At 35.4% G+C, this 26,375-nt stretch overlaps 1 protein-coding gene across 1 annotated transcript in view; it reads right to left on the bottom strand.

Moving 5' to 3' along the window:
* Positions 1-21,854, bottom strand: part of LOC114461593 (cAMP-specific 3',5'-cyclic phosphodiesterase 4C-like) — a 106,561-nt gene extending 84,707 nt beyond the window's left edge. Inside the window, exons 1-2 of the mRNA XM_028443805.1 lie at positions 21,737-21,854; positions 13,330-13,364 (exon numbers count right to left, since the gene is read on the bottom strand). Of these exons, the coding sequence (XP_028299606.1) occupies positions 13,330-13,335 (6 nt within the window). The 5' untranslated portion in view covers positions 13,336-13,364; positions 21,737-21,854. The remainder of the gene's footprint in view (positions 1-13,329; positions 13,365-21,736) is intronic.
* Between the last annotated feature and the right edge of the window lie 4,521 nt (positions 21,855-26,375).

Here is a 26,375-nt window from a genome sequence, read left to right as displayed (position 1 = left end):
AAAGAGAAGGAACAAGACAAGAAATGACAAATATGAATGGCAACATGAGGGCAAACTAGAGTTTATCTTAAGGTCAGGTTATGGAGTACAAAAGAGCAAAAATTAAACAATGAATAGGATAAAAACTGCTGGGGCAACTGCATGAATAAGGCCTGAAATACCCAAGAATAAAAGAGCAAGAGCCTGAGAAAGGTTTATCAAAAGCAATCAACATCAGTGAGTTCCACAACGAATGCAGAGATCGTATCAGAAAATGAACTGACAAGAAAGCTTTGTGCTGTGTTCATTTGTTTGGGATACTAAGAGAGACTATTGAGAACTTGTGTTTTTTAATGAAATGTTTTTACAATAACATCCGCTTTAACCTCATTCTGTTCATCCCTCGGGGTGAAACTTTTTATGTTTTGACCCAGACATAGGTCAACAATAAGAAATTGCTCCTCACGCCTTCACCAAGATTTACAGTTCTCATAATTTTCTATGAATTGATGACAAACAAACTCAATAAATAGTATTCAGCACAGAGTTGCATTTAAGAAAGTGCTTCAGAAATCTCAGGCTTTACTGAATCTTTTATTTTATTATTTAAATTTTATTGATAAATATGTACAAGAATAAACAAATATGGCCTTTTACAAACTACAACAAATACCCAAATTAAGAACATCAACTTAAAATTTGTTCATTTCGCTCAAGATTAAACGGTATTATTTTGCATTTTTTGTATACTTTATTATCTCACAATGGAGAAATTCACTAACCACTTGGGGAACAGTGGGCAGCCATTTTGCGGCCCCTGGGGAGCTGTTCGGGGTTAAGGGACTTGCTCAACATCCCACAGTGACAGCCCAGGTGAGGCTTGAACCGGGAACCCTCTGATTACAAGGCCAGCGTCCTTAACCACTAGGCCCTCCCTTGAACAGTTTAGCCTGCAGCACCACTTTTACCGAGATAAAAATAAAAACTAAAAACAATAAGGTCCTTGTCCCCAGGTAACAATTAACAGACAATTAAAATTTGAGTGAGCAGGCTGCCTGAATTTCATCACAGCAGAATGAAGGTGGTGGTATACCTGCCAAGAACAAAACTGACTGAAATTACTCTAAAGGATCATTAATAACACTTTCAAGATCACACTTTTGTGATTCAGGGGAAAAAAGTTTAAAAAAAAAGAAGCAAAAATCATCTTTATTAGCATGATACAGTCATTTGTAAACACGACCCATTAATCTACTGATTATCTGTATTTATAAAAGAGAACTCACAGAGACAATCACAAAGGCAGACAAACATTCACTCCAACTGTTAATCTAACAACACTCATTAATCTAACATGCATGTGGGATGAAAAAAAAAAAAAAATATGGAAAACCGAGGGTTTATCCACGATTAAGAATACAAATTTTCTACTGAAAAACCTCTCAGCATTGGTGGTGTTAAATGTATATGGACACTTTATTTTATCATTTTAATTTGAAATATTTTAGGTTTTTAAGTATAGCCTCAATCTAACTAACCCACAAAACATGCAAACTCCCTTTAGAGAAGCAGTAAACAATTCTGTACAAATACAGTGAATAAGGAATTAGCAAAAAATAAGAAAAAACTAAAAATTAAAACAAAAAAAAATTACCATAAGAAATCATTTAATAAGCAATGATAATAAATAGCACAAAGCTCACACAATTTCTTAATGATTTCATTTGACATAATGCATCTCTCCAGTACTCCCAGTAGGGACATGAGGCAGAGCACCAACACTTTTCACATGTGACACCAAGTAATTGTTTTGTTTATCTTCTACACCGAGTGGTAAATCAGGTCCTTCTTTGTACGCGTTTGCCCAGCAAAGTTATTTAAAATCCTCTGATCCACTACAAAGTGGTGCATCAGACAAGCGGCATGTGTGTGCACGTGTGTACATGTGTGCAATGCATGCAGGTTTCTGTCGGGGAGACTTCTTGTCATTTCAATGATTTAATTATCTTTAAGGTAATACAACAAACTCAACAAGACAATCAATGTCCTTCCATGTAACTCTGGCTTCATCTGAGTCCCTGGACTAAAGTTGGGGGAGAGCTGATGGATATCGATCTGCCAGCCCCAGCACGTCTCCTTTCCCCCTGATTAGGGCTGTCAAGCACCAGAGCCCAAAAACAAATGTGTTTAGTGTTGCCCGCCGCAGGCTGAAAAACACAGCCTTTGTCTCAGACAACATTCAGCCATTCTGATTTGTTTTCTTCACTTGTTTTATTATTTGCTCCTTTGCCCCTTTAGGTAAAGCAAACATTTTCAACTTTTCCGTGGAACAAAAGCACACATTAGCTCAGGCTTTCAGGTTAGATGAAACACATTTTTCAACATGGGGTTTATATATTATTAATGGGTTTAAATTGAGAGTTTTGTGAAGCTTAAAAGGCAGTGCTGTGGTGCCATGTATAATTAAATTAATCTCCAAGATTACTTACAACTCTAAAATCTGAGCATTGGGCATTTCTGGGCATAGGTGGTATAGGCAGTTGCCTAGGGTGCCATCTGGTTGGGGCGTTACGCTGGTCACTCACCAAAACAAAAAAAAAAACAAAATTAATCAAGTAGGTGCCCGAAACACATGGTTGGGATGGTGGCGCCCCTCTGTGTCCTACTTTTAGGACTGGCACTACTTCACAAAAGCAAGGGTCTACTCTTGCAGTAGTGTTGCGAATCTTTTTTTTTTTTTTGTTGTATACAAGTACTAAAGAATACTGTTGCTGTTTCAGACAAATTTCTTTTGCCTACCAAAGCAAAACATCTAGTTCTACACCATTATGTTCAGATCATTGTTTTCCCCTTTTTATCTACATTGTCTAACGTCTCCTCTGTGCTGTTTTTCACTCCGTCAGTGTTGACTTGCTACTAAAGCTAAAATTATTGGAAGAATATTTCATAAATGACACAGAAAGTTAATTTCAGGAGCAAAAAAACCCCAACCTTATTTCTTCCTTCCATTCAAATATGTTGGAGCTTAATGAGATCAGACACAGAGTAGAGTGTGTCCCAGCTCCTAAAGTTTGCCAGGCAGGAACAGTGACTTGGACCAGTGAGCTGCAGATAAACAACTACTGGCATCCACACTGTGAATCTTATTTTCATTTTTCAATTTCCATTTGTCCAAACATTTTGGTTTTTTTGGACATGGGAGAGACTAGACACAGTTTCCTTCCAACTTCTGAGTTGAGGTAGAGGCCAGTCACGACTCACAAGTGGTTTAAGTAAAACTAGAAGCTTCACACAAACAAAGCTTTATTGAACAAAATGGATCAAATCTGACCCCAATGTCTTCAACATTGAAAACATCTGCATCCAAGGCTACCTTATTAGAAAACCTTTAAGAGGGATTTAAATGTTAAAAAGTAGAAACCAGCTCATTTTGATTAACGGTGGAGTTTGTAATTCTGCTCAGAAACACTCTTTGTTATACTGGATGAAATGGTCCTTCCATTCTCAAACTAGTCAATAGATTATATATTTAGAAAGCTGCAATCCTGTAAACACTGACAAATCCATGCCATTCAGTCCTAATAGAAAGAACCAATCAGATGCCCCCTCTATCCCTTCCTTCTCCAGCATAACTCGTCAAGTGACACCATACCCAGAAATATCGAACGCAAACGAGGATCTGAAGGTTGCGGTCTTTCTTTTGTACTGCTCATTATTTGTTTTGCTTTAAGGAGATTTGTTATTATAATATCAGATGTGCGTTAAAGCATGTGGGGGCGTGGCTTTAAATGAAGCCCCGACAGGAGCATACAGGAGGGGGTGGAGCTTAGAGTAGGACTTGCAAGCTTAAATCCTGCTAGCTTTCCAACATCGCGACTACACCTTTAAGTTTGGTTTGTAAATTTCAGGTGAACTGATTTCCAATTTCCATCTATGCTAAGTTTGAATGTTGGTTACTGTCAATTAGGGGTGTGCATTGCCATGAATCTGACAATACGATATATCCTGATACTACCACGCATCGCTATATATCGTAATATCAATGATTGCAAATTTTACATTTTTACAATTTTTGTCAGTTTTTTTTTTTTTTTGATAACATTTAAATGGTAACTAACTATAATTCAAGTACCAATATCAAAAAGAAGTGGTATGTTTATCAAACTGCCAAATTAAATTCTTCAAAAAAGTTTGAATTTTGCTAAGTTCGTAACTTCCTTTTTTTTTTTTTTTTTTTTAAAGTAACCACATACATCTATAAAAGTGCTCAGTATGTTTTATGAAAATAAATCAATCAACTTCCAAACTAAAATGCATTGAGGACTGAGGTAGTTGTTTTGTGGTTCACTAACATCTAGTGAACAGGTGTTTACGTTCTATGTATGATGATTAATTAATTAAATGTTTAAAACATCATTTACAAAATAGATTTTCGGAAATTGAATCAATACTAAAATTGCCTGGTCAAATATCACGATATATCACCAAATCGATTTTTTCTTACTCCCCTACTGCCAATGAACAGAAGTGAAAGAACCTTACTTGTCTAAGTTTACAGAACATATTAATTGATATTGGCGGAAATCAAGCATACAAACCACACAGAGAGACCCACAGATCAACATAAACAATCAAACCCAGGGCCTTGTTGGGAGGCAGACACGCTAACCACCACAGCACAGTGGGTGGTAACATGAACAGCTGCTGAGCGTTAGCTTAAGCTGCACACCAGTGTTAGCTGTCAGCACACATTCTGAAAAATAATTCAATAATTCTGTGGCAACAGTGCTTCTGTGTGACAAACTGAATGACATGTTGGTATGAAAAGTCAAACAGCCAGTATTTTTACAGTGGGCTTCACTACACTATGGTGGTAGTTTATAGAAACTAGTTACATAGAGCTGCAACGGGTTCATAATTGCATTTCACTCCCGAGTATTCGCACTGTTCATGCATTTTAGAACACTTCAACCCTGCAGGCCTGTTTCCCCTCAGAATATCAAGTAACTGCTCAGCTTCACAGTGTCACCTATTTTTCATCTAAAATCTGTGCACGTGTATGATAAATATATCTCTGTAACTGGGGAAGTGTTGAGATTGATTTCTTTAATCCGGTCACTTTATTACAGAGCCTGTGCTTCCTTTTTGTGTAGAAAAGTTCAACCTCATACAGAAATCTGCTTTAAGAACGTGAACTTTCCGGATTATAACATTTTCAAGAAATAGTCATCCATGGCCACAGAATAGCAATTAAAAACTAATAACATTCCTCTGCAACCTATATATGCTATGCAGAGGTTTTGTATATTGTGTACCTTGAGTGCACTATATAAGGCCGATGTTATGCAAGTGACACACAGAGCTCTACACACACTCACATAATAACATGTTTAATGTTTGTACAACCTAAATAAAAGCAACATGGCATGCCGTTGCTACAGCAACAAGGCAAGCTAGCCACTAGGAATGACTAATTTTATTAATTTGTGTTTTATAGCTAATTCGTGGCAACAATTATTTTTTCATACGGTGTCATGGCTGGGGCTCCGTAGATCTTTGAGTCAACCTGTTTAAACATTGAAAACTGGATATGTTTGTTCATTGTTTAATCCAGAGGTCTATGAATCGCGACCCACTTTTTTTAGAATTCAACCAACCAAATTCAGTTTTTCAAAAATAGCTGTTGAATACACACATATGTTTTTTTTTTTAAACATAAATCAATATATTTTCTTGTGCAACATGCATTTCACAACATACTTGTCAAAAAAAAACGTTTCTTTCAAAATAAAAGAAAAGTCCAACATGAGAAATATTAAGTGTTCCTTTATATTTGACCAGCTGTCCAAGACGCACTTTTGGGTTTCCAAACCAGCAGTTAAGAATTGCTGGTTTAGTCAATTATTTGTATGAAATGTATCATTGATTTTCTTCAAAAATGAGTGAACAAACTTAATTTGTTGGTAATTATTTTCAATATAAATCAGTAAATTTACATTACATTGTGCAACATGTACATGTCATCATCTCCCTGTAAATTCCTTTCTTCTAAATACTTTATTATTATTATTATTTTGCTACTGGTATTTACACTTTTATCCTTGTACTTGCTCTTGCTTTCTGGTCTTTTTTCCTCTACATTTATTGTTGCACCAATACCACCAAAAGAAATGTATTGTATTGTGTAACTGTGTTACAAATTTTATTATATACAGTAAGTTATTAAATCCCTGAAAGTAGCTGCTGTGAAACCTCTGTTTAAAAAAAAAAAAAAAAAACACTGAATGCGTCTATACTGGCTAACTATAGACCAATCAGCAACCTTCCATTCTTGCCAAGATCATTGAGAAGGTGGTCTTCAACCAACTGAGTCAATTCTTAACATTCAACAAAATATTTGATAAATTCCAGTCAGGCTTTCGTTCTCATCACAGCAAAGAAACTCCTCTTATCAAAGTGATCATATGGTTGAACACTGATACAGGAAAAGTATCTGTTCTCATTCTATTGGATCTCAGTGCTGCATTTGACACCGTGAACCATACAATTTTGTTGCACAGATTTCAAACGTGGGTTGGACTAAATGAAAAAGTAATGCAATGGTTTAAATCCTACTTGGAAGAGCGAAGTTATTTTGTAAGCATTGGAAACTTTGAATCTGACAGATTACCAATGTCCTGTGGGGTTCCTCAGGGCTCTGTTCTTGGACCCCTTCTGTTTATATGCTTCCTTTAGGACAAATTTTACAGAACTTCAAGGTTGATTATCAGAGCTGAGAACAACTATATCTATCACTGAACCCAGATGACTATGGTCCCATTGAGGTGTTGTGTGACTGCTTAGAAAAAGTAAACTGCTGGATGAGGGAAAACTTCCTTCAACAAAATCATGACAAGTTGGAGGTGATTGTCTTTGGTAACAAGGAAAAGAGGACTGCTGTCAGTGAGGACCTTAAGTCTCGATCTTTAAAAGCTAACGACCAAGTCAAAAAACTTGGTGTTCTGATTGACTCAGATCTGACATTCAGCAGTCAGATCAAATCTATCACAAAAACAGCCTTCTACCACCTAAAGAACATCTCAAGAGTGAAAGGTTTATCGACTCAGAAAGATCAGGAGAAACTGGTCCATGCTTTTATCTCCAGCAGACTGGACTATTGTAATAGTCTTCTGACAGGAATCCCCCCAAAAGAGCATCAAACATCTACAGCTGGTTCAGAACAACGAGATCAGAACGATTACTCCAGTTTTTAAGTTTTTACACTGGCTCCCAATCAGCCAGCAGAGCTGAAGTCAGCATCTAATGTGAACATTTTTAAATCAAAGTTAAAGGCACTAATTTTCTCTACTGCATATGATTGAGAGGGAGATTGTTGGTCATGATATTGTTGATGTAATGCGTATGTTGATGATTTTAAATGTTTTTGCTGCCAGTATTAATGTTCTTATTGATTTTAAGCTGATGAGTGTTATCTGTTGTACTTTTTGATCATGTAAAGCACATTGAGTTGCCTTGTTTATGAAATGCGCTATACAAATAAATTTGCCTTGCCTTACAACAAACATGCACCTGCTTCAATCAAACTGTTTAAAAAAGGTTAGGGTACTAATGCACAGAGAAATACATTCAGTTTCTATCAAGTCTGATTCCGCTGGAGGTCTTTTCTTGTTAAAAAGGAAGTTTTTTCCTCTCATCGTTGCCTATGCTTGCTCATGTGGGAATTCAAAATTGCTATAAAAAACTAAACTTTAAAAGTTCTTTCTTCATGATTGGGTTCCAGTGACATTATTACTATTTTTTTTTTTCAAACTCAGCTTCTCTATTTGGTTAATCAGCAGAAGTCTTTGCAACCAGTGAGATCCAGCAAAAACCAGCTGGCGGTGTTCTCAGCTATCTCCACCCATCTCCTGCTTTGCTACATATAAGACGTGAAAATGAGAAAGCAGCAGCAAAAGTGCTGGGGTGTGATCATATGAAATGGTTCTCAGCAGGCCTCGGCCTCTAAAAAAGGAAACTGACACGCCACCGCCACTTATACTCTGTGCCGTATCTGCACTCATGACTTAAACGCCCTCCTATAGTGCTGGTCGTATGCTTAGCTACAGTGACGTGCCGTGAGCACTAGGGTTGGGTAGGCAGGGCGTTCCAAATCGAGACCACCAATGTCAACACCAATGATAATTTCAAATGTTTCTGCTGGCAAGTGTTAATCCAATTAAACTTTATTTGTATAGCGCAATTTACAACAAAGTCATCTCAATGCGCTTATCAAAATATAAAATTCATAATAAGAAAGAAAAAACCCAACCAGATCCACATGAACAAGCCATCTAACAAAATCAACGTCGTAAAACACCATTAAAGAAACATAAACAATTATTTGCCTTTGGACCTAAATGGTTGTCATCTTGGGGAACTGACTGCGCATGCGTAAACACATAGAAACACGCAATGGAAACAGAGGCAGAGCAGTAACGTGCCTTTGAGAAGGGGTGTGGCCTCTTCCTGCCTTAGAGCGGTTAGGAAATAGCGATGTTTAGCGATTTGGGCTACGAAAAGCACAAATTGCTGACACTTTCAAACTTATAGGTACTGTAGGCTATCGGAAATTGAAAAAGAAATAATTTATAATTATATTATAATTAAAACAAATAATCAAAATATCAATTCATCCTTGGGTTGGCACTGCCTACCTTGCCGACCCTGACTGCACGTCACTGCTTAGCTCAGAGTGTGGGGCGCAGTTGGAATCAAACACGGAACCTCAACTTTGTTGGTGAATAATGCTCTTCCACAGGAATAAATGTGTGGTGCAGAGAAGCAACAATTTAGCCATTCCAGTCGTTTCTCTAAACTGTGAACATAATACCCAGCTTTCAAGCTGCATTAACTCTTTTTCACTCTCAATTCCTCTTCTTCAAAACCACATGGTTTCAAAATTGTTTTAAGTGCTAAAAAAATTAAGCACTGAAGCAATGAAAAATACACCAACAATTTCACAAAATGTAGACGAAAGGAAAACAACAAACAAGCACCAGAAAAGAAAAACCAAAAAGATAACGATTTGCATCTTTTGTGTGTTTAATGAACTGTAATTGAGACAAGCACAATCTCCTGCTGCTTTAATCACAAGAGAGCACATTCAAAATAAAAAGGACTGGAATCATAAAATCCAGTGGACTTAAGACTAAAGGTCTGCCTATGCACAGATTACCGTAAACGTACAGTAAATATGAAACACACAAGAAGATTAGGTGTTTGTAAAGCTAATGGAAGAGTTTTATTTATTTCCTCCACACAAGTTTATCCATTTAAAAACACAATTAAAGCAGATGCTATGATAGTGATCCTAACTGAAAAACATCTAAGGTGGTGAGAGAACTGGAGCTGGTATATAGACATCATAAGTCTGTGCGTATGCATATGTATGCCAGTAGCCACCAAGCTGTGTCTTTGTGTTCCTTGGCTGTGGGCATACACACATAATAACAGCAGGAGATGACAAAGAGCACGATTGGAAATCCTTACATAAATAGACATGCACCAATTAACTGCTCTCAAATGGTGAAAGGTAAGAGTGCTGAGAGTGAGCCTGCAGACTCAAAGCAGTCACCTTCACGACAACCTAAGCTTCCACAGGTTTCAAAGAGATGTGCGTTAACATGAAGCTGTCAATCTTCTCTCTCAGTCATAAAACTAAAGATTGATGGAGTAAATAAAGCCAAAAAACGATGATAATGACTATAATATTTAGGTTGCTTCTTTATACCAGTGGTTCTCAACCTCTTCAGCCTGCGACCCCCAAAATAAAGGTGCCAGAGACCGGGGACACAAACTGTATCTGAAGGTGGTTGAACACAGACATGAAAATTCAAAAACTGTTATGTGGGTCATCTATAAGGGGGGGTAGAGGGGAGAGCTTTTTGGGGTCCATCTATAAAATCAGAAAATGATGGTCCATTAATCTATAAATCTGTAATAACCACATTTATTTATTGATCTGAATAATATCCACTGTTATTATTTGCTCCATAGTATATTGTCATCTTAAATATATAAATCCTTGTTTTAATCTGAAATAAAATGAGATTTTAAATGTTGCAAATTAGAGTGGCCAAAAACGAGCAGAAAAAGTGATAAAAAGGGTTTTAAGTGTCAATATTGGAACAATTAGTTTAAATTGGCAAATAATGGGCATGACAAATGGTGAATGTGGTTAAATTGGCAAAAATAAGCATGAAATATGGTGAAAAAAGGTTAAAAGTGATAATAATGGGTCAAAATATGTGACGTTAGGTGGGAAAAGTAGTGTAAAGGGTTTATAAGTTCCGAAAATGTGTTGAAAGTGGAAAAAATTTGCAGAAAAGGCATTGAAATTTGATGGAGACATAGCAGAAATGGGAGTAATGTAGCAAAAATGCATTAAAAGGAGCAAAAATATAGCAAGAAAAAGTAATAAAAACAGGTTAAAATATGGGAAGTTTGGTATATTTGCAAAAGGTAAAAATGGGCTCAAGTTGTTCAAAAAATATTCTGTTTCTTAAAGGCATCTGGCAACCCCCCTCCCAGTGTCTTGCGAGCCCAAGGTTGAGAACCCCTGTTTTATACTACCAGCTCAGAAATCACAGTTGCAGGAATTGACCTGTTTTGCCACAGACGACTGACAAGTGGCCCACCAAACTATGGTACGCCCAGCCCAAGAAGATAAAATGTCTACTCCCAATTCTATGCACACTCTCTTGCTTCTGATACTGACACAGGAACAGCAGGCCTGCTGCTAAATTTTACTTGTGACACATGTAGAATAAACTACGCTGAGAAATAGTATTGCTCTTCTCATCTGTCCTCGAAACAGTTCAATTAAAAGATCGAGGAAAAACCTTACAATCATAATAATCATAATAGCTTGGATTTACATAGCGCCTTTTTCCATGAGACTCAAAACACGTTACAGAAACTGCTATTCATTCACATCAGTCATATCCAAATGCACAGGCTGATAATTCCTAGATTTGAACAGAGATTTAAGTTTGTATATTCTATCTGACCTGAAATATCATTTTCTTATGATGGTTTCATTTCAGCTGTGCAGAGGTCTAGTTACTCATTTGTTATTCAGCTCAGAGTGAGGCATTGGAGTCATTTTCAGGAAGAAAATGGGATGTTTTTTTCTCACATAGAAAGAGGTCAGAATAACAGATAGACAGACAGAGAGGAAAGACTTGGTAACTTTCTTTATTTTCTTATCACATGGGTCGATTATTCATCTATTCAGCTATTCATTTATTTTTCATTTGTTCATTAATTCATCTTGGTATCAGCCTGAGGGGGTATGCTCGTGCCCATCCCTGGAGGCGTGTGTCACACAGCCATAATCCTGTTTATGCTTTATATGCCAGCAATCACAAATACCGTAACGCTATTTCATAAAAAATAAAGACATAAAACATTGAATAGAACTGAGCAAACAATTGTGACTCAGGCATTTTTTTTTACTGCTGAAATCTCTCACCAGGCGGTACTTTAAGACACTGGGTCAATAAAACATTTGCCACGTGATAATAACACATTTCACACTGCTTTGGTGCTTACAATAATAAACCCAGGCCACAGACCTCAGTAAATTCGATCTTGCTTAGTATTCTGTTCAGCCATGTCAGCTGATATTAGGTGGAAGCTTCTGAGAAGTTATGAATCCTCAGAGAAACAAGACGCAATCAATATTTTACAGTAACTTGTGAAGCGGTGAACTGATCATACGCCGTGTTTTGGATGGAGGTAGATGTGTGTCTTTATTATGCAATTTAAAAAAAAAACATTTAAAAAAAAAAAAAAAAAAAGGTTTATTTCAATCAAAAATTTAAAGAAAACATGTTTAAATGTAAAAGAAATATTTGAGACCCAAATAATTGCATTTGAACACTTTTCTTTCTTTGATTGTAAATGTTTTGCAAATGGTGACTTGCTTGTTATGGATAGAGAATCCTATGTCAAATGTCATTGATGTACAGACTTTTCACTCAAACATGTCTAACCAATGGAGAAGCCTGATTCAATCAAAAGAAAGGGCTTCAAAACTTTTCTCACTTCAAATCAAAGAAGAAAAAAGTCTTCTTTGATTGAATAATAAAGACACAAATTTACTACCCATAATATGGCCCAAATACAAATAAGATTACTTCAATAAAAAAAAAAAAAAACCTTTCAATCAAAGTTTGCTTCAATCAATGTGTGTGTGAATGCGGTCTATGTTTTAATACATAGAGACATCCTACACTTCATGTCTTTCTAAGCACTACACCACCGTTTCTTCCTTATATTATTCTATATAATATACATTGACTACATCATAGCACATAGTCTTTATTGGCATCAGACACATTTTTAAAGATCCAAATTTAAAAAGTGGGAAACAAGCCAAGATCCAAGAGTGTAGGATTTTTCAAAAGTTGCACTGAATGTTCATTGCTACAAACAACTCGTCAGTATATAGGGCCCTATAAAATCTGCATTAACGGAATCGCGGACGGAATCGACCAATGAAAACGGTTAAACATGGAAATGGACAAAATCGGCATGAAACGCTGTCACTGTGGGGCAAATAACATTTTTTTGGGGGAAATGTTTCCTGGGACCGCTTATTAGGTGCACCACCCTCCCTCCTCCTGTCTTGGCTGCATTAAACTCATCTTAAATCACCATAACTTAGTCCGTGTTGTCCTTTAGTTCTTTTTATTTCAGCCTTTTGGCCGTGTCTCGTAGGTTCACATTCACAGTGAGCAAGCTACCTCAAGTACAACCGTTTCAGTAGGAACTTCTGGTTTACAAATAAAAGTCCATTGGAGCAACGTTATTAAAATGCTACAATCGAAGAACATCTCATCAGCGCTACAGAAGATAGGATAATTTAAATTAGGTTAATTTAAACTCAGTTCATTCAAACTTGGTCATCAATCTTAGTCAGTAATCAATGCTGTTCTCATACATCTTTAAATGACATATAAATAATCAAAAAGGAGTAGTCAGAATAATCCATGTCACTACAACTTATATCTACCTTTTAAATGTATCTTAATTTATTTTTTTTACATACATTTTTGTTTAATTATGAGTTTTTTTTATTTATTAGTATTTATTTTGTTTCCTCACAGGAGTTAAAAACTAATATTTTCTTTAAAAAAAAAAAAGATAAATATTTCTAAAAAAAAAAAAAAAAAACAATTTAAAAAATTAAAGTGGAAAAAACGGAATTTGGAAAAAAAAATAAAACAAATTTCATAGGGCCTTAAGTATGTTAGTAACAGACCTGGAAACCTGGGTAGAAAAGGGTGTGAGTGTCACTGTATTTACCTCCATTGATGGTCGTTGAAGCAGCAGATCAGGAGCTGAAAACATTAAGAACAAATATTAAAACATGTTTAATGTGGCATTAGCTGTAAATGTTAAAAAGTTGATTATTTCTTAAGAGTATTGTGATCAAAAGCCTTTTTTTCCCCACAGAGCTCACTCTGGCATTTCTCTCTTCACTCATAGATATGTTATCATATTTTCTACTATGATAATTTGCCATATTTTAAATATAAATAAGTTGTTTGTGTAAACTTTGAGTATCCTTTTTTTCCCCCCATTGCATTTCAAGAAACACTGAGGGAACATTGGTCCGCATATTTATTGTGTTGCTAAAAAGGATTAACTGTGTGGATTACGTTTATTTGTTTAGGCCATCTTGCATTTTTTTGGATGGTGAAAACAAACTGGATAATAGTGAAAACACTTTGCTCTACAATGTTGCAAATTAAAGCCACTCTCTCTGTGTGTGAAAATACATCAGTGTTACAACAACTAAATGAATTTGGATGAGTTTAACTGATGCTGTTTGTGTTTCCTGTGAACAGCTTCTACAAAATAAAAACCAATAATCAGACCTTTATCTGCCTGATGAAGAACTTTTCTTTTGTAAATACAGTGACTTAATATCAAACAGCAAGTTGACCAAATCAAAGATATAGAAAAAAAGATTGTGTAAGCATCACCACCACATGTAGACATTGATAAAAGGAGCGTAGAGCAATGACAAAGACAGAAAAGCCTTTGCACATTTGATTTACTGTGTCAATACATTCATCTTTACCTCTACTTACTACGGAGACAAAGTACAAAAATAAACTTTACTAAATATAGAGAGCTGTTAACTAACATATCTAAGGTTGAGCTGGGCCCACACTAAGAATAAACAGGAGTTAGAATGTATTACTGAATATTTTAACACAAACTTCAGTAAAGTTGAAGGACCTTCACTTTTTAAAAGATAAAATCCCATCATCTATCTATCTATCTATATACAATTGTGATATATATATATCATAATTGTGCAGTCCTGTTTTAACATTTGGCTTTTTATTGTTAAGCTGCAGCAGATCAAGACACCAAAGGTTTGTCATCGACAGCTGGTTTGGTCTGATGTAATTCCAGTTGTTTGTCAGCAGTGGTGCTCATTGATTATTAAACTTCCCTATAGGCCATTCATGGCTATTGAACCACTTTGTACAACAGAGAAAGTGTCACAACAGAATTCTCACTCATGTTTGGTTTGACAATCTCTTTTCAGCAAAAGCTTGTTTGTTTTGTCTGAGTGCAAAAAGAAAAATAAACACCAATATGATCAATACTGCTCAAGGAGAACCTTTTTATTATCATCCTCCTTCAGGAAGTAAACACTGAATCATTTTTCACTTTATTTCCTTGATCACTTGCAGAGTCCAAACTGTATTGACTCAAGAATTAGCACAAATATTGGATGAGTAGTTACAAATATTTGACTTTCCAGCTGTGACACAGCATTGATATACAGTCATATGTAGAACAGGCCTGTACATTGTTCTGCAAAATCATTTGGAAAACTAGGGGGAACATTTGTAAATAGAAAAAGGACATGGTCAGTAACAAAGGTAGTCTGTGGTGCTAAAACCACACTCAACTAATACTAAGAGAGTGGGTGAAGTAAATACCAAGGCAATACAAGCGATGCAAATGTGAACCGGCCCACACAATCAGTCCTGGGAATTCAATGGAAAATTCAACAATTTCATCTGAATCTCATGAAGACAGATCCGTATTTACTGGTATCAAGAACAATGTTACACTTACAACCCCTTACTTTATGTTTTGTTGCTCTTTTTGAACTTTAACAGATTAAGCAGAATGCAGAACTTGTTTTGTCTTTTGTGTCCAATTCATCTTTTAGATCCTCTTAGTTTGGAATGTAAATTGACGATAAGGAGTCCCGGATAGCAAAATTATTCTGGTCCATATCTGGTCCAGTGGGCACACACCTGGCATGTTCATCCAGCCCACATACCACATAGAAAGATGGCACTTGGGCACACTGCTCTTGTTTGCCAAAACCTGCCACAACCAAGCGTTCATAACACCAGATGTCGGCCAAGGACAGATCAAATAGATATGGTAACTCATAGATGGGCCACGTTTGGCTCACGTCCAGATTAGTCGACGCTAACTTGCCATAATTCACCCAAAACTGGCCCAAATAGGTTTCAAAATAACTGGCCCACAGTTGCAGCATCATACTGTATGTGGGCCAATTTTGGCTCAAATCTATTTTGTACGGGCCAGAAGAATGCCAAAGTTAAATATGTGGCCCACATCCGTACGCTATCTGGGAAGCTCCGCCCAGATGACTTAGGGTACAAAGCATTTCTAAGAACATTTACAGATACTCTCTTATAGTTAATTATGAAAACAGTGAATACAATTTAGTCAAAGTTCTTTCCATATCAAGGACATTAATGTTCCATATTCATTCATCCTCTGTACCTGAGTACAGGTACCTCAAACTTCTGCCCGTGTCTTTGATCTTTCATCCAGTAAATACATATATATGTATATAATTTGGCTACTAATGAGCTGAATTTGACACACCATCTTTAAAAGAAAAAAATAATCAGACTAACTTTGAGAGCCACAGGGGATCTAAAAAGCTCTTTCTACTTCACAGCTCCACAAGAAGAGAACTGCTGTGAAAATTAGTTAATTATAAATTTCTGACTAAAGATTACACAGCTTCATCAACTCAAAACTATTTGTTTTCGTCCTCTAAGGATCGTTTTCTCATAGTTAAGTAACATGGGCCAAACTGTAATACTGCATTCTAACGGCTGCAGAAAAGTCTTCCTTTGTTTCTCTGAAAGAAAAACAACCAGGAAGAAATATTCCATCAATAAGATTTATTTGTGGTTACTTGTAATATTTTCTAAAGAAAAAAAAACAAAAAACAATAAACTGGCTATTTTTGCACTTGCAGAAAGCTTATGAATGTGTTGCAGTACCATGAGTGGCCATAAGGGCAGTGTGGCTCTTACTATCTGGTTAATACTTCCATGAGCAACGAAGAAAAAAACATTAGAAGAACTTTCTGACATTGTTGGAGTTGGTTTGGAATTTTAATTTTAATCATGATGTTTTTTTAATTAAGTAGATTGTTAGTTAATTACATTCTTCACATTCTTTGCATTAATGCAAACATTGACATCTTGAACACATTCCCTCTAACTGATGAGCTTTCTCATATCGTTCATGATCAACAAACATACTTGCTTATTCCTGCTCCAATTAACTTCCAATAAAGTGAACCTTAATGACGTGTAGGATGATGTCTCCTATCAGGTGACGCATGTAAGATTGCAATAAAGCCAGTTAAAGTCTGAGTGTGCAGATAAGGCCACCAAACATTCTGAACATTTCATCAGGAGGGAAAAAACACACCTTCGTGAATCATTGCCCTTTTTATAGACAGGCTACCACTCACCTCTGCAGTATTAGAAAAACCGAGAAATTATTCAATTCTTTGCAGAAATGTATGTGAAATGTTGACATAACTGTCTGGTTTCCCACCCAGTAATTGTTAGAGATTGAATTTGTCATATCAACACACCATGGATTTTTCACCTTGAGAGTCCAATATAATTTGATATACAGACATTTATACAATATAAAGTCAGTCATACGTCTTATTTTTAAAACTCTAAGCTTAACTCAGCTTCATCCTTCATCAAATGTTGTACTAGTATCTGAACATTGGATGGTTTCACATAATCCAGGTGTTTTCTTGATCAGGAGGGAATTCTGAGGTAAAGATGGTGACCGTTACAGAACTGTACCTTTACCTTAAATGGAAGAATGCAATCTCTAATACATGACCAATATTTCCAGCCCAGTATCACGGAGCTTGTGAAACTGTCACAAAAATGACGACGTAATTTTTTGTGTGCAGCAACACAAATTCCTCGTATTTTTGTGCTGCAGGTAACAGCTTTTTTTCATCCTGCGGGGCATGAAATGATTTTGTCCTGCTTGGCATGACATGTTTTGGATGTGTTGTGTTGAAATAGCTGAGAACAAATTGCAAACTGATGTATACCAATGGTATTTATCGCCTTAACTACCGGTACAACCCTAACCCTGAACGAAATGTTCTAATTAGATGCAATTGCACGAAATAAGTTCAAACCGAAACACGACTTTAAAATTTGTCTCCATTTGCACAAAATAAATGAGGAAATAGTGTTGGCACGCACACAAATAGAAATAATCCTTTCCATGATAGTGTCATGTTTTCCCGTGAGATCGTGTTGATACTATGAAGGGAAAGGTTTTACATAAAGTTGCTCACCTCCTTCCATGTGCAGTTGTTACATTATTGTAATTTTTTTTTACTTAAACAGATTTAGTTTTCTTCATTATTTCAACTTACATCATACACAACACAAAATGTCATTGTATTGCCTCAATAGTCCTAGAGAGGTAGAGCAGCATTAAAATACAATTACTGCTATCTTAAAAAAAAATTATAATAAAATAAATGGGAAATCCTATTTAAACTACTTTAGTTTTAACCATTTGTGCATGGAAGGCCAACTGGTCTTTGATGTTCAATGCAGACAAGTTCTGATCTGTGATTAAAACACATCCACTCATTATGGAAATAGAAACCCCTCAAGCAATTTTAGGAAATATTTGGTTTAACAGGGCTTATCTGACTCCTCTCAGCATAGATGGCTCAGCCTATATGCAGACTAAACGGCTGCTTAGGGCCCCCTGGCCACTAGAGGGCCCCCAACCTGGCAACCCCACTTGCATGTTACTGGTACTGCTGTGCAGTGCATGCATCAAAACTACAGGGCACATTTCCAGTAATCTATTCAGCCATGCATTTGTTTTTAATTACACCGCCTCGGTTGATAACCAGGGTTTCCCCCAGTGCTTAATAAGCCTGGCAAGCCCCCAGGCTTTTCTTGCCCCTCCGCCAGGCTAAGCGTCACTCGTTTATTTATTTTAGTTTTTTTTATTCACCAGAACAGTGATACAGGGATGTGCACTTAAACATGTTCATAAATGATTCCTTACCCCTTTAGCACCGAAAGAATATCTGTAATATTACGTGAATATCTGTAAAAGTCACGTTTTTCTATAAGCTCTGTCTGCTAGCATAGCATCAATTCTTCACTGCTAGAATAGCTGCATGCCAACCGACCACTGGGTTTCCAGCGCCCTCTGCTGGTCAAAACAATAATCTGATGCAAATACAGTACACTGACTAAAATGGAATATCAATTATGAAATAACTAATAGCTTCCACGTTTTTCATGTTGTAGGCTTTAAGTGTAAGCAATTGATATTATTTATTTTAATTGTATTTTTTTGTGTAGTGTATGTTAAAACCGTATTTCAAGATTGCGGCTTTTTTGTTCTCCGTTTGCTTTACTTGAATTTAAAAGCACTTTACTATTTTACTTGACTTTTGACATGTAATGATTGCATGTTACAAAAAATTAAAGCAGGAATTGCAGAATTTCTTTGTCATTTCAATTTAAATTGAGGTTTGGAACCAATTGTTTCAATCAACAGGAATGACAAATAAAATATAGATGTATACGCACCAAAATGTTTTTGTTTTACCAAAACATTTAGCGTCCCCAAATGACCTGGGCCGGCCCTGCCTCTCAGCATGGAACCATCTCCTGTGTATAAACTCTTCAAAAAAGACATATAGATATGTAATTCAACAATAAAAACTTCCATCCTCTACACATTTTTTTTTCATCATCCGTTTGTTTAAACAGTACAATGCATTCTGATAAACATCAAAATGCAACATATAAAAATGATTGAATCTAGGTTAACCACAACTAACATTGCTATATTGATTGATGACCATAACTTCACTTCTGTCTTCATTAACACTAATGAATGTCTGTACCATATGGAAGCAAAGGAATTTTCTTTTTTTTTTTTTTAAGGTTTGGCATTCAAAGAGTGTCAGAGAGCAGTGAGAAAGCAACTGATGTCTGCAGCACAGCACCATCTATTGGACACAGAGGAGGCTCAGCTAAGTAGTCTACACCAACTTGATGACTGAATAATCTTGTTTTATTTTCTCACAGCATGGACAGTGGTGGATTTCACCAGAGAGAGGTTATTGGATACAGGGAAAAGTTGAATTACGTGTGTGGAAAAAAAAAACCAAACAGCATGCTGTATCAGGTATCTCACAATGGAAACAGGTGGCTCAACGTGAACTCATATCTGCTTGGTAAATCACGCAAGACCAAACAAGACTGTACAAGAAAGAAGCATTTGACAAAGACAAAAAAAGTAAGTTTGAATTTGGAACTCCTGAGGAATAGAACGCTCCATACTGAAAGAGCAGCAGAGACAATGCATAGCAGTATCTAGCTGGATATATGTGCAATGCAATAAAAACACTTAAAAACTATCTATCTAAATGTTTTTAAATTTTGTGCTGCTTGATTTGATCAATTCTATCTAAATGTTGCACTTTTAATAATAAAGCCTTCTCCTCTTATCCAGATATTGGCTGTTATCTGGATCAGTGTTTCTGATCATGGTACTATGATCATTCACACTTTTAAGGCTGGTAAGAAATCTCTACCTCCATTAATAACTATACAGTAGGTCCAAATAGGCACCCCCCATTGTTTGGAAAAATCGCGATGAAATGCTTAATCTGGAGCTGATCCAGATGAAACTGAGTGGGGTAATGGAAGAACCCACCCTACATAATTGAGTACATTTTGAAAAGGTTGCTCATGTACAAACCAAGATGTGATTTTTAGTCATTGACAAGAGATATGGATTTTTTTTAGGCAGTGGCTATCCGTATGGTTGACGTATCAATATACCAACATTCAATCCATACGCAGCGCCGCAATTTGGCCAGTTTAGGTTACGTGATAGGTCAGTCATTGGCTAGTTTAGGTCGCATGACTAAGACTAAACCCTACCCTAACCCTAAACCTACGTACTTGTACTTCGATAACCGTACCAATAGCAACGGGGGTTGTCCGTACGGCAACCGTACGAATAGACACTTTCTTTTTTTTTTATTCGATCAGAATCAGAGTATATTGATCTGTATCCTCTTAAGAATGTAATGGAATCTTACATGGTTTAAGGTCTATCTTTGGATAATATTTTGGCAAAATCTGTTAAGTACTCTTGACGTATTCCTGCTAACAGACAAAAATAAATAAATTCACTAAAAAAGTACCTCCTTGACGATAGTAATGAATTTACCTTACCTTGCAAAACTGGATCAGCAAACACTGTTTATTTTCCAATAAAAGCTTTTCAATAACCACATGCTGATAGTAAGTTACATATTGTAATAAAAATCATTATTACAATTGTTCTTTCCCATACGATTACTGCCCTCCCTATAATTAATGTGAATATAATGATACAAGTGTTTATTTACTGGTCATTTCTAAGTGTCCTTTGGTCACTCTAAACCCCATAAGTTATTTTTAATTGGCAACTATAGTTTCTTCATAGCTTTGTTACCTGGAAGTAAGTAAGTAAGTGGATGGAAATGATTAACAGTAAAGAGCACTTACTAAGCAGTATAAGAGTGAAGAAAGAGAGATATTACATCAGCAAAAAAGAAAAACATAAAACAAATACTTTTATTTATTGATTTATTTTTGTGTGCACTTTATAAGATCTGAACTGCATGTAATAGCCATCTGTAAAAAACCTCTATATCACAAGACAGCAACATATGGTGACACTAATTTACAAAGGAATGTCATGTGTTTGTCACACATGGCCAAAAAGAGCTCTTCTTTTACAAAAATAAGTCATTTATTATGAATGGTGTTTCAATAATAAGACAATAATATAGTGCAGGCTGGGAATAAAAGAGGGGAAAAAACTTGTTTTTGTGTTTGTGTGGGCGTTGAAGAGACAGAAGGAAGCAGACATGTAGAAGGAAGGAAGGAGATAAAAACAGGATAAATATTTTGGGGAAATACATTCCATGTTGGTTTGCTCACAAAACCCACTTTTCTCCCACAGAAACACACACACACACACATACACACACTGTGTTTACATGGTGTAACAATGCACTGACAGGCTGCTTGCACTGCACATACTACACTGATCCTCTGATAAACACTCCTATAGTACAAACATTATAACAGGGCGAGTCCACGAGACACACATACAATGAACAGTTTGTTGGAATTATTAACAGGGAGAAAAATAACACTGTTTTAAATGTAGCAGACACTAAACTAACTCTGGGTTTAGGTTAGTTTTTCCCTTAAACAAAAGTGTAAATTTTTTCTTTGGAAATCTATGCATCTAAGTCTGGACAGAAGTGCACGTGCAGAGTAAAACATGGTAAAACAGGGTAAAAACAGAGTATAAAACTCACCTCAGGGGTCAGAGGCCTCTTCCTCAGCTTCAGGTGCTCCAGGTGTTTCCTTCAGGTGAAACTCTGTCAGGTTACACTGCCGAACTTACCGCTGCTCTTCATATTTATCACCGCTTTCACCAAGTCACTAAAAAAAAACTCCACTAGGCGCACCGCTGTGCCCCGCAGTGACGTCACCGACTGGGTCACATGACAAGAAGTAGTTCCAAGACGTAAACAATGTTTACTACACTCCCTGTATGAAGACAATGCGCTCTTATTAGGATTAACCTATCATTTATTTAGCATTGTGCAGAAGATGAATAAGCAAATATATGCAGCAGCTTTATGTCATTGTTCTTTTTTCTTTTTCTTATTATTCTGTTTTTTGATGTATTGCACTTTTTTAATACAGTGGTTTTGAAAGCCCATTCCAGCCAGTATACAAAAAAACTAACTAGGAAAAGTTCAATAATAATTGTTATAATAATAATAAAATCTAAGTCATTTTTTTCCTATTATTATTATTATTATTATTTTACTTTTCCTATTTTTTTTTTTACTGATTCAAAAAAATTATATTTGAGAAAGTGAAAGTATAGAATACTTTTGTTTGAGATTGTGTGTGTGGGGGGGGAAGAAATAATAATAATAATAATAATAATAATAATAATAATAATAATAATAATAATAATAATAATAATAATAATAAATACATAAATGTAAAATTTTAATCAGTATATTTCCATCAATTACTAGACATTTCACATGGGGTCACGACCCCAAGGTTGAAAAACACTGCATTAAAATATAGCCTACTCCAGTGGTTCCCAACCAGAGGTATGTGTACCCTGATTGGTACTTGGAAACATTCATTTATTTATTTCCAACATAATGAATAATTTTACAAGCCTATTTCACACTTTATATGCTCAGCAGACAGTTTCTCCACCTGTTGACAATAAACAGAATCCATACAACAATTAACAATAATGTGGCCTTGTTTTCTTCTTTTAGGAACAAGTTCAAGATGATCAAACTTATACAAAAATTTAAGCAAATATATTCTCTGATATACAGTATTTATGAATAATAATAATAATCAATTTCTTAGTTTTTAATAACTGCATCCCTAAAGATAATTAGTGTCAGACATACAGGTTGACATGAAGAAGCTGCTGTTGTTCAAGCTGTAGATGAGAGAACATGTAAATAAAACACAAAAAAGGGATACCAGAGATATAACATAATGGTAATCTCTTTATTACTTTAGACCTTTACAGTTGTTAAATTGAAAAAAGAAAAAAAAAATAGAATATCATTATTTTTCAAGATACACTCAATATCAAAAATGTATAAATTGACCTATAAACTATTTTATTTTCAACAACACTTATTTCAAAAGCTTCATTAGCAGATAGACAAATATAATCCTGCAAATTAGAAAGTCTAGCTCTTTAAATCCACTAATATTGATTACATTAATGTATGATTCAAACTGACTGTTTTAACCACAGACATTTTGTTATTGATGAAATTAATGTATCACCTGTTTTGCATCCCCTGCCAATATGTTGCATGTGTTGTTTTTAATTTCATTTTTTATCTATCTTAAGAAGCGTGACAAGTTAAAGTGTAAGTGGAGTCATCAGGCTGCAAGGTTTTCAAGGTGTTTCCCAAATTAATGAATTATTACAATTATTACATAGTAATCTATAACTGGCCAAATAAAAAATAAATGTGTGTTGGAAAAAAAATATAAAAAAAAAACTCAGGGAGGTGATATAAAGAAGCCAGTGTTGTGAAAATGAATAACAGGACACATAAAACATTGTTTCAAGGGTGACTTTTTTATTTATTTGGAACAAAAAAACCAATATGATGGGAACAAAAAGTGAACAGGAAGTTGTTTATGTTAAAGGGGTGAGATGTAAAATAAATAAATAAATAAATAAATTATGATGATGATGCCAGTCCTCTGACATAAATGATCCAATCTCTGTTTTCACCTTTCAATGAGTATTAAATTTTATGAGTAATAAAATTGAATCTCAGCATTTGACAACTCACTGGTAGCGACGTCCATTGTTTTCTCAAAATGTTTGAAATCATATCTGGTAAATTTGGAAAAGTTAAAAAGAGTTTTTAGAGGATTCATCAATACAAGGAAGCATAATTTACTACCAAGATATGCAATGACTTCTATGGTACAGAAAATCTTCTCACTATAAACTTAAACATTAGGTTATATCACATTTTTGTGTAAGTTTTTAGATAAAGCCATAAAATTCTAGTTACTAACAATAAATCTGTCTATAATTGTAATACAGATTATTCCTCAGGTGGTTTTTGCATGGTGGTTTCATTTCAAATGAAAACCTTTATCTATTTAAATATTTATTTAGTTGTGGCTGTAAAAACAAAGCTATTCCAAAATGCCACTTGAGTCTGAATTCAGCTTTACATAAACATTTAATAAGACATGTGCATAGGTGTGGACTGTGGATCTTGTCATCCATCAGTGAGTAGGTATACAGTAAATATTTATCTTTTAGCTTTACCTTTATAAAGGAGTAGAAACAATCGGTATTTACAAAGAAAAAGCCCTTTATTCATTGTTTATTGACCAAAATATTCTGAAATATTTAGTAAATTGCATTTATTCAACAAGTTGAGTGATCTTGTCCTGATTATATGCTAAACCCAAAGACAACTCTATACAAGTGTAAACTTAACACAACACACCATCCTTAAACATATATAAATTATACAAATATGTCTGAAATTAGACAGATTTCTATATACAAATTTGAATGTACAAAGTAATCTTTGCAATACCAACTATTTCTGAACACTTTACAACTTCCTCTGTGCAACATGTGGATGACAACATGAAGTGCAAGATTTTCACTTTGAACAACCATCAGATCGACACGTCTTTACTTTCACTGGTTTTAAGTAAGAATTTGGAGCAAAAGTTTGTTTATTTTATTAATCAATAATATGAACAGAATTTCAAGGTTCATTAAAAGCAGCACAAAACACAAAATAATCCGCAGTAAATAAAGTGCAGCATAAAACAGTGAGAGGTACACATCAGCAGTTTTGTTTCCCTCGAGGAGACGTCTGCAGACCTGTGGTGTTGGTGTTTCATTTTGAGTAATGAGCAAATGGAGACTGCTCGTTCACGTTGCCCTGAAAATATCATGGAAAACAAAGTTAAAGACTTAAATAAATTATGTGGGGAGTCATATATTTGTCGATGAATGTTTGCACACACAATAAAAAAAAAAATAAATGACTAATGCTAACAGTAATTACAATGTCAGTAGATCTTTGTGAAGATCATCTGCTCTCCTTGTGACTGAAAGCTACATCTATTTTGCATTAAACATCTATATAACACCATCTCTTTAAGGTTTTGGAAAGACATCTTTATGGTGTGCTGAATGTAAAAACTCAGTCACTTTGTCATAGCTGAAATATTTTGAAAATTTAGTTCATTTTCCTCACATTTAACTTATTTTTCTTTCATTTGTGACTGAAATCTATGTAAAACAGCATGTTTAATATCGTTGCTAAAAAAGTGTAAACATGAAAAATAAAAATATATGTTAAATCAAAATGTAAATGTTAAATGTATATCTAAATGGCAAATGTAAATCTAAATGTTAAATCTAAATCTAAATGTTAATTGTAAATCTAAATGTTAAATTGGTGGCAGTGTAAAGCTAAATGTTTAGAAATTATTCAAAGTGGGCAGGTCAGGGCCTGTCAATCACGAGGCCCCGCCCACACCACCGACTGCGGCTCAGTGAGAGAGGAGAGGCAAAAAGCGAGACATACTGTAGCGGGATTGCTCCAAACATTTTTTTACCCCAGTTTTTTACTCCAACTACTGTAGTCTTGTTGAATAGGAAAAATGGAGCTGTTAAGTCATGGTTTACGCTGTGTGTTGCCTAATAGTGACACATATGGCAGGCTCCTCAGGTCAAGGAAACAATGAACTCTTTTGAGGACAGGAATGTCCACACCCTAATGGTGGGAAAAGGTTTAACAAACACACAGAAACAACAACTCTCTTTAAGCAAATAGAATCAGACACAATTTGTCATGAATTAAGAGTCGGTTCTTTGTTTGTTCTCCTGAAAATAATACCATCAGCTCTCCAAAAAGTGAAAACAAGAGGTTTTTAACAGACTTTACACATCAGCATAGCTAATCGATGTTCATCAACATCTCCGGTGTAAGACTCAGACGGCTTTGTTTGTAGGTGAAGGAACCTCGTCGATAAGAGAGGTGAGTATTGGCAAGGATGTTGCAATACGATACGTATCACGATTCAATATTATCACATTATCACAATATATCGCGATATTCTACCCAGTTAATATCAGAATGAAATATAGAGATTAAAAATCAAGTTGCTGTATATGTTCATCAGAAGATATTGATCATTCAGAGGACAAATTCAGTCAAAACGATTTGCTTCAAAACATCCTATTTATTATTTATTATTAGTGTTTTTGCACATTTTCACTGAAAAAAAGAAAATGCAGTGTTACACACTGCCCTCATAAAATAAAGTGCAAGAAGAAACCATTGCAACACACTGAAAGCATTGTAATCACTGTAAGTGAGAACATAAACGATAAAGTAC

The sequence above is a fragment of the Gouania willdenowi genome, chromosome 4 (genome assembly GCF_900634775.1).
Source record: "Gouania willdenowi chromosome 4, fGouWil2.1, whole genome shotgun sequence".
Classification (NCBI taxonomy): domain Eukaryota; kingdom Metazoa; phylum Chordata; class Actinopteri; order Blenniiformes; family Gobiesocidae; genus Gouania; species Gouania willdenowi.
This window is presented reverse-complemented; position numbering and strand designations above follow the sequence as displayed.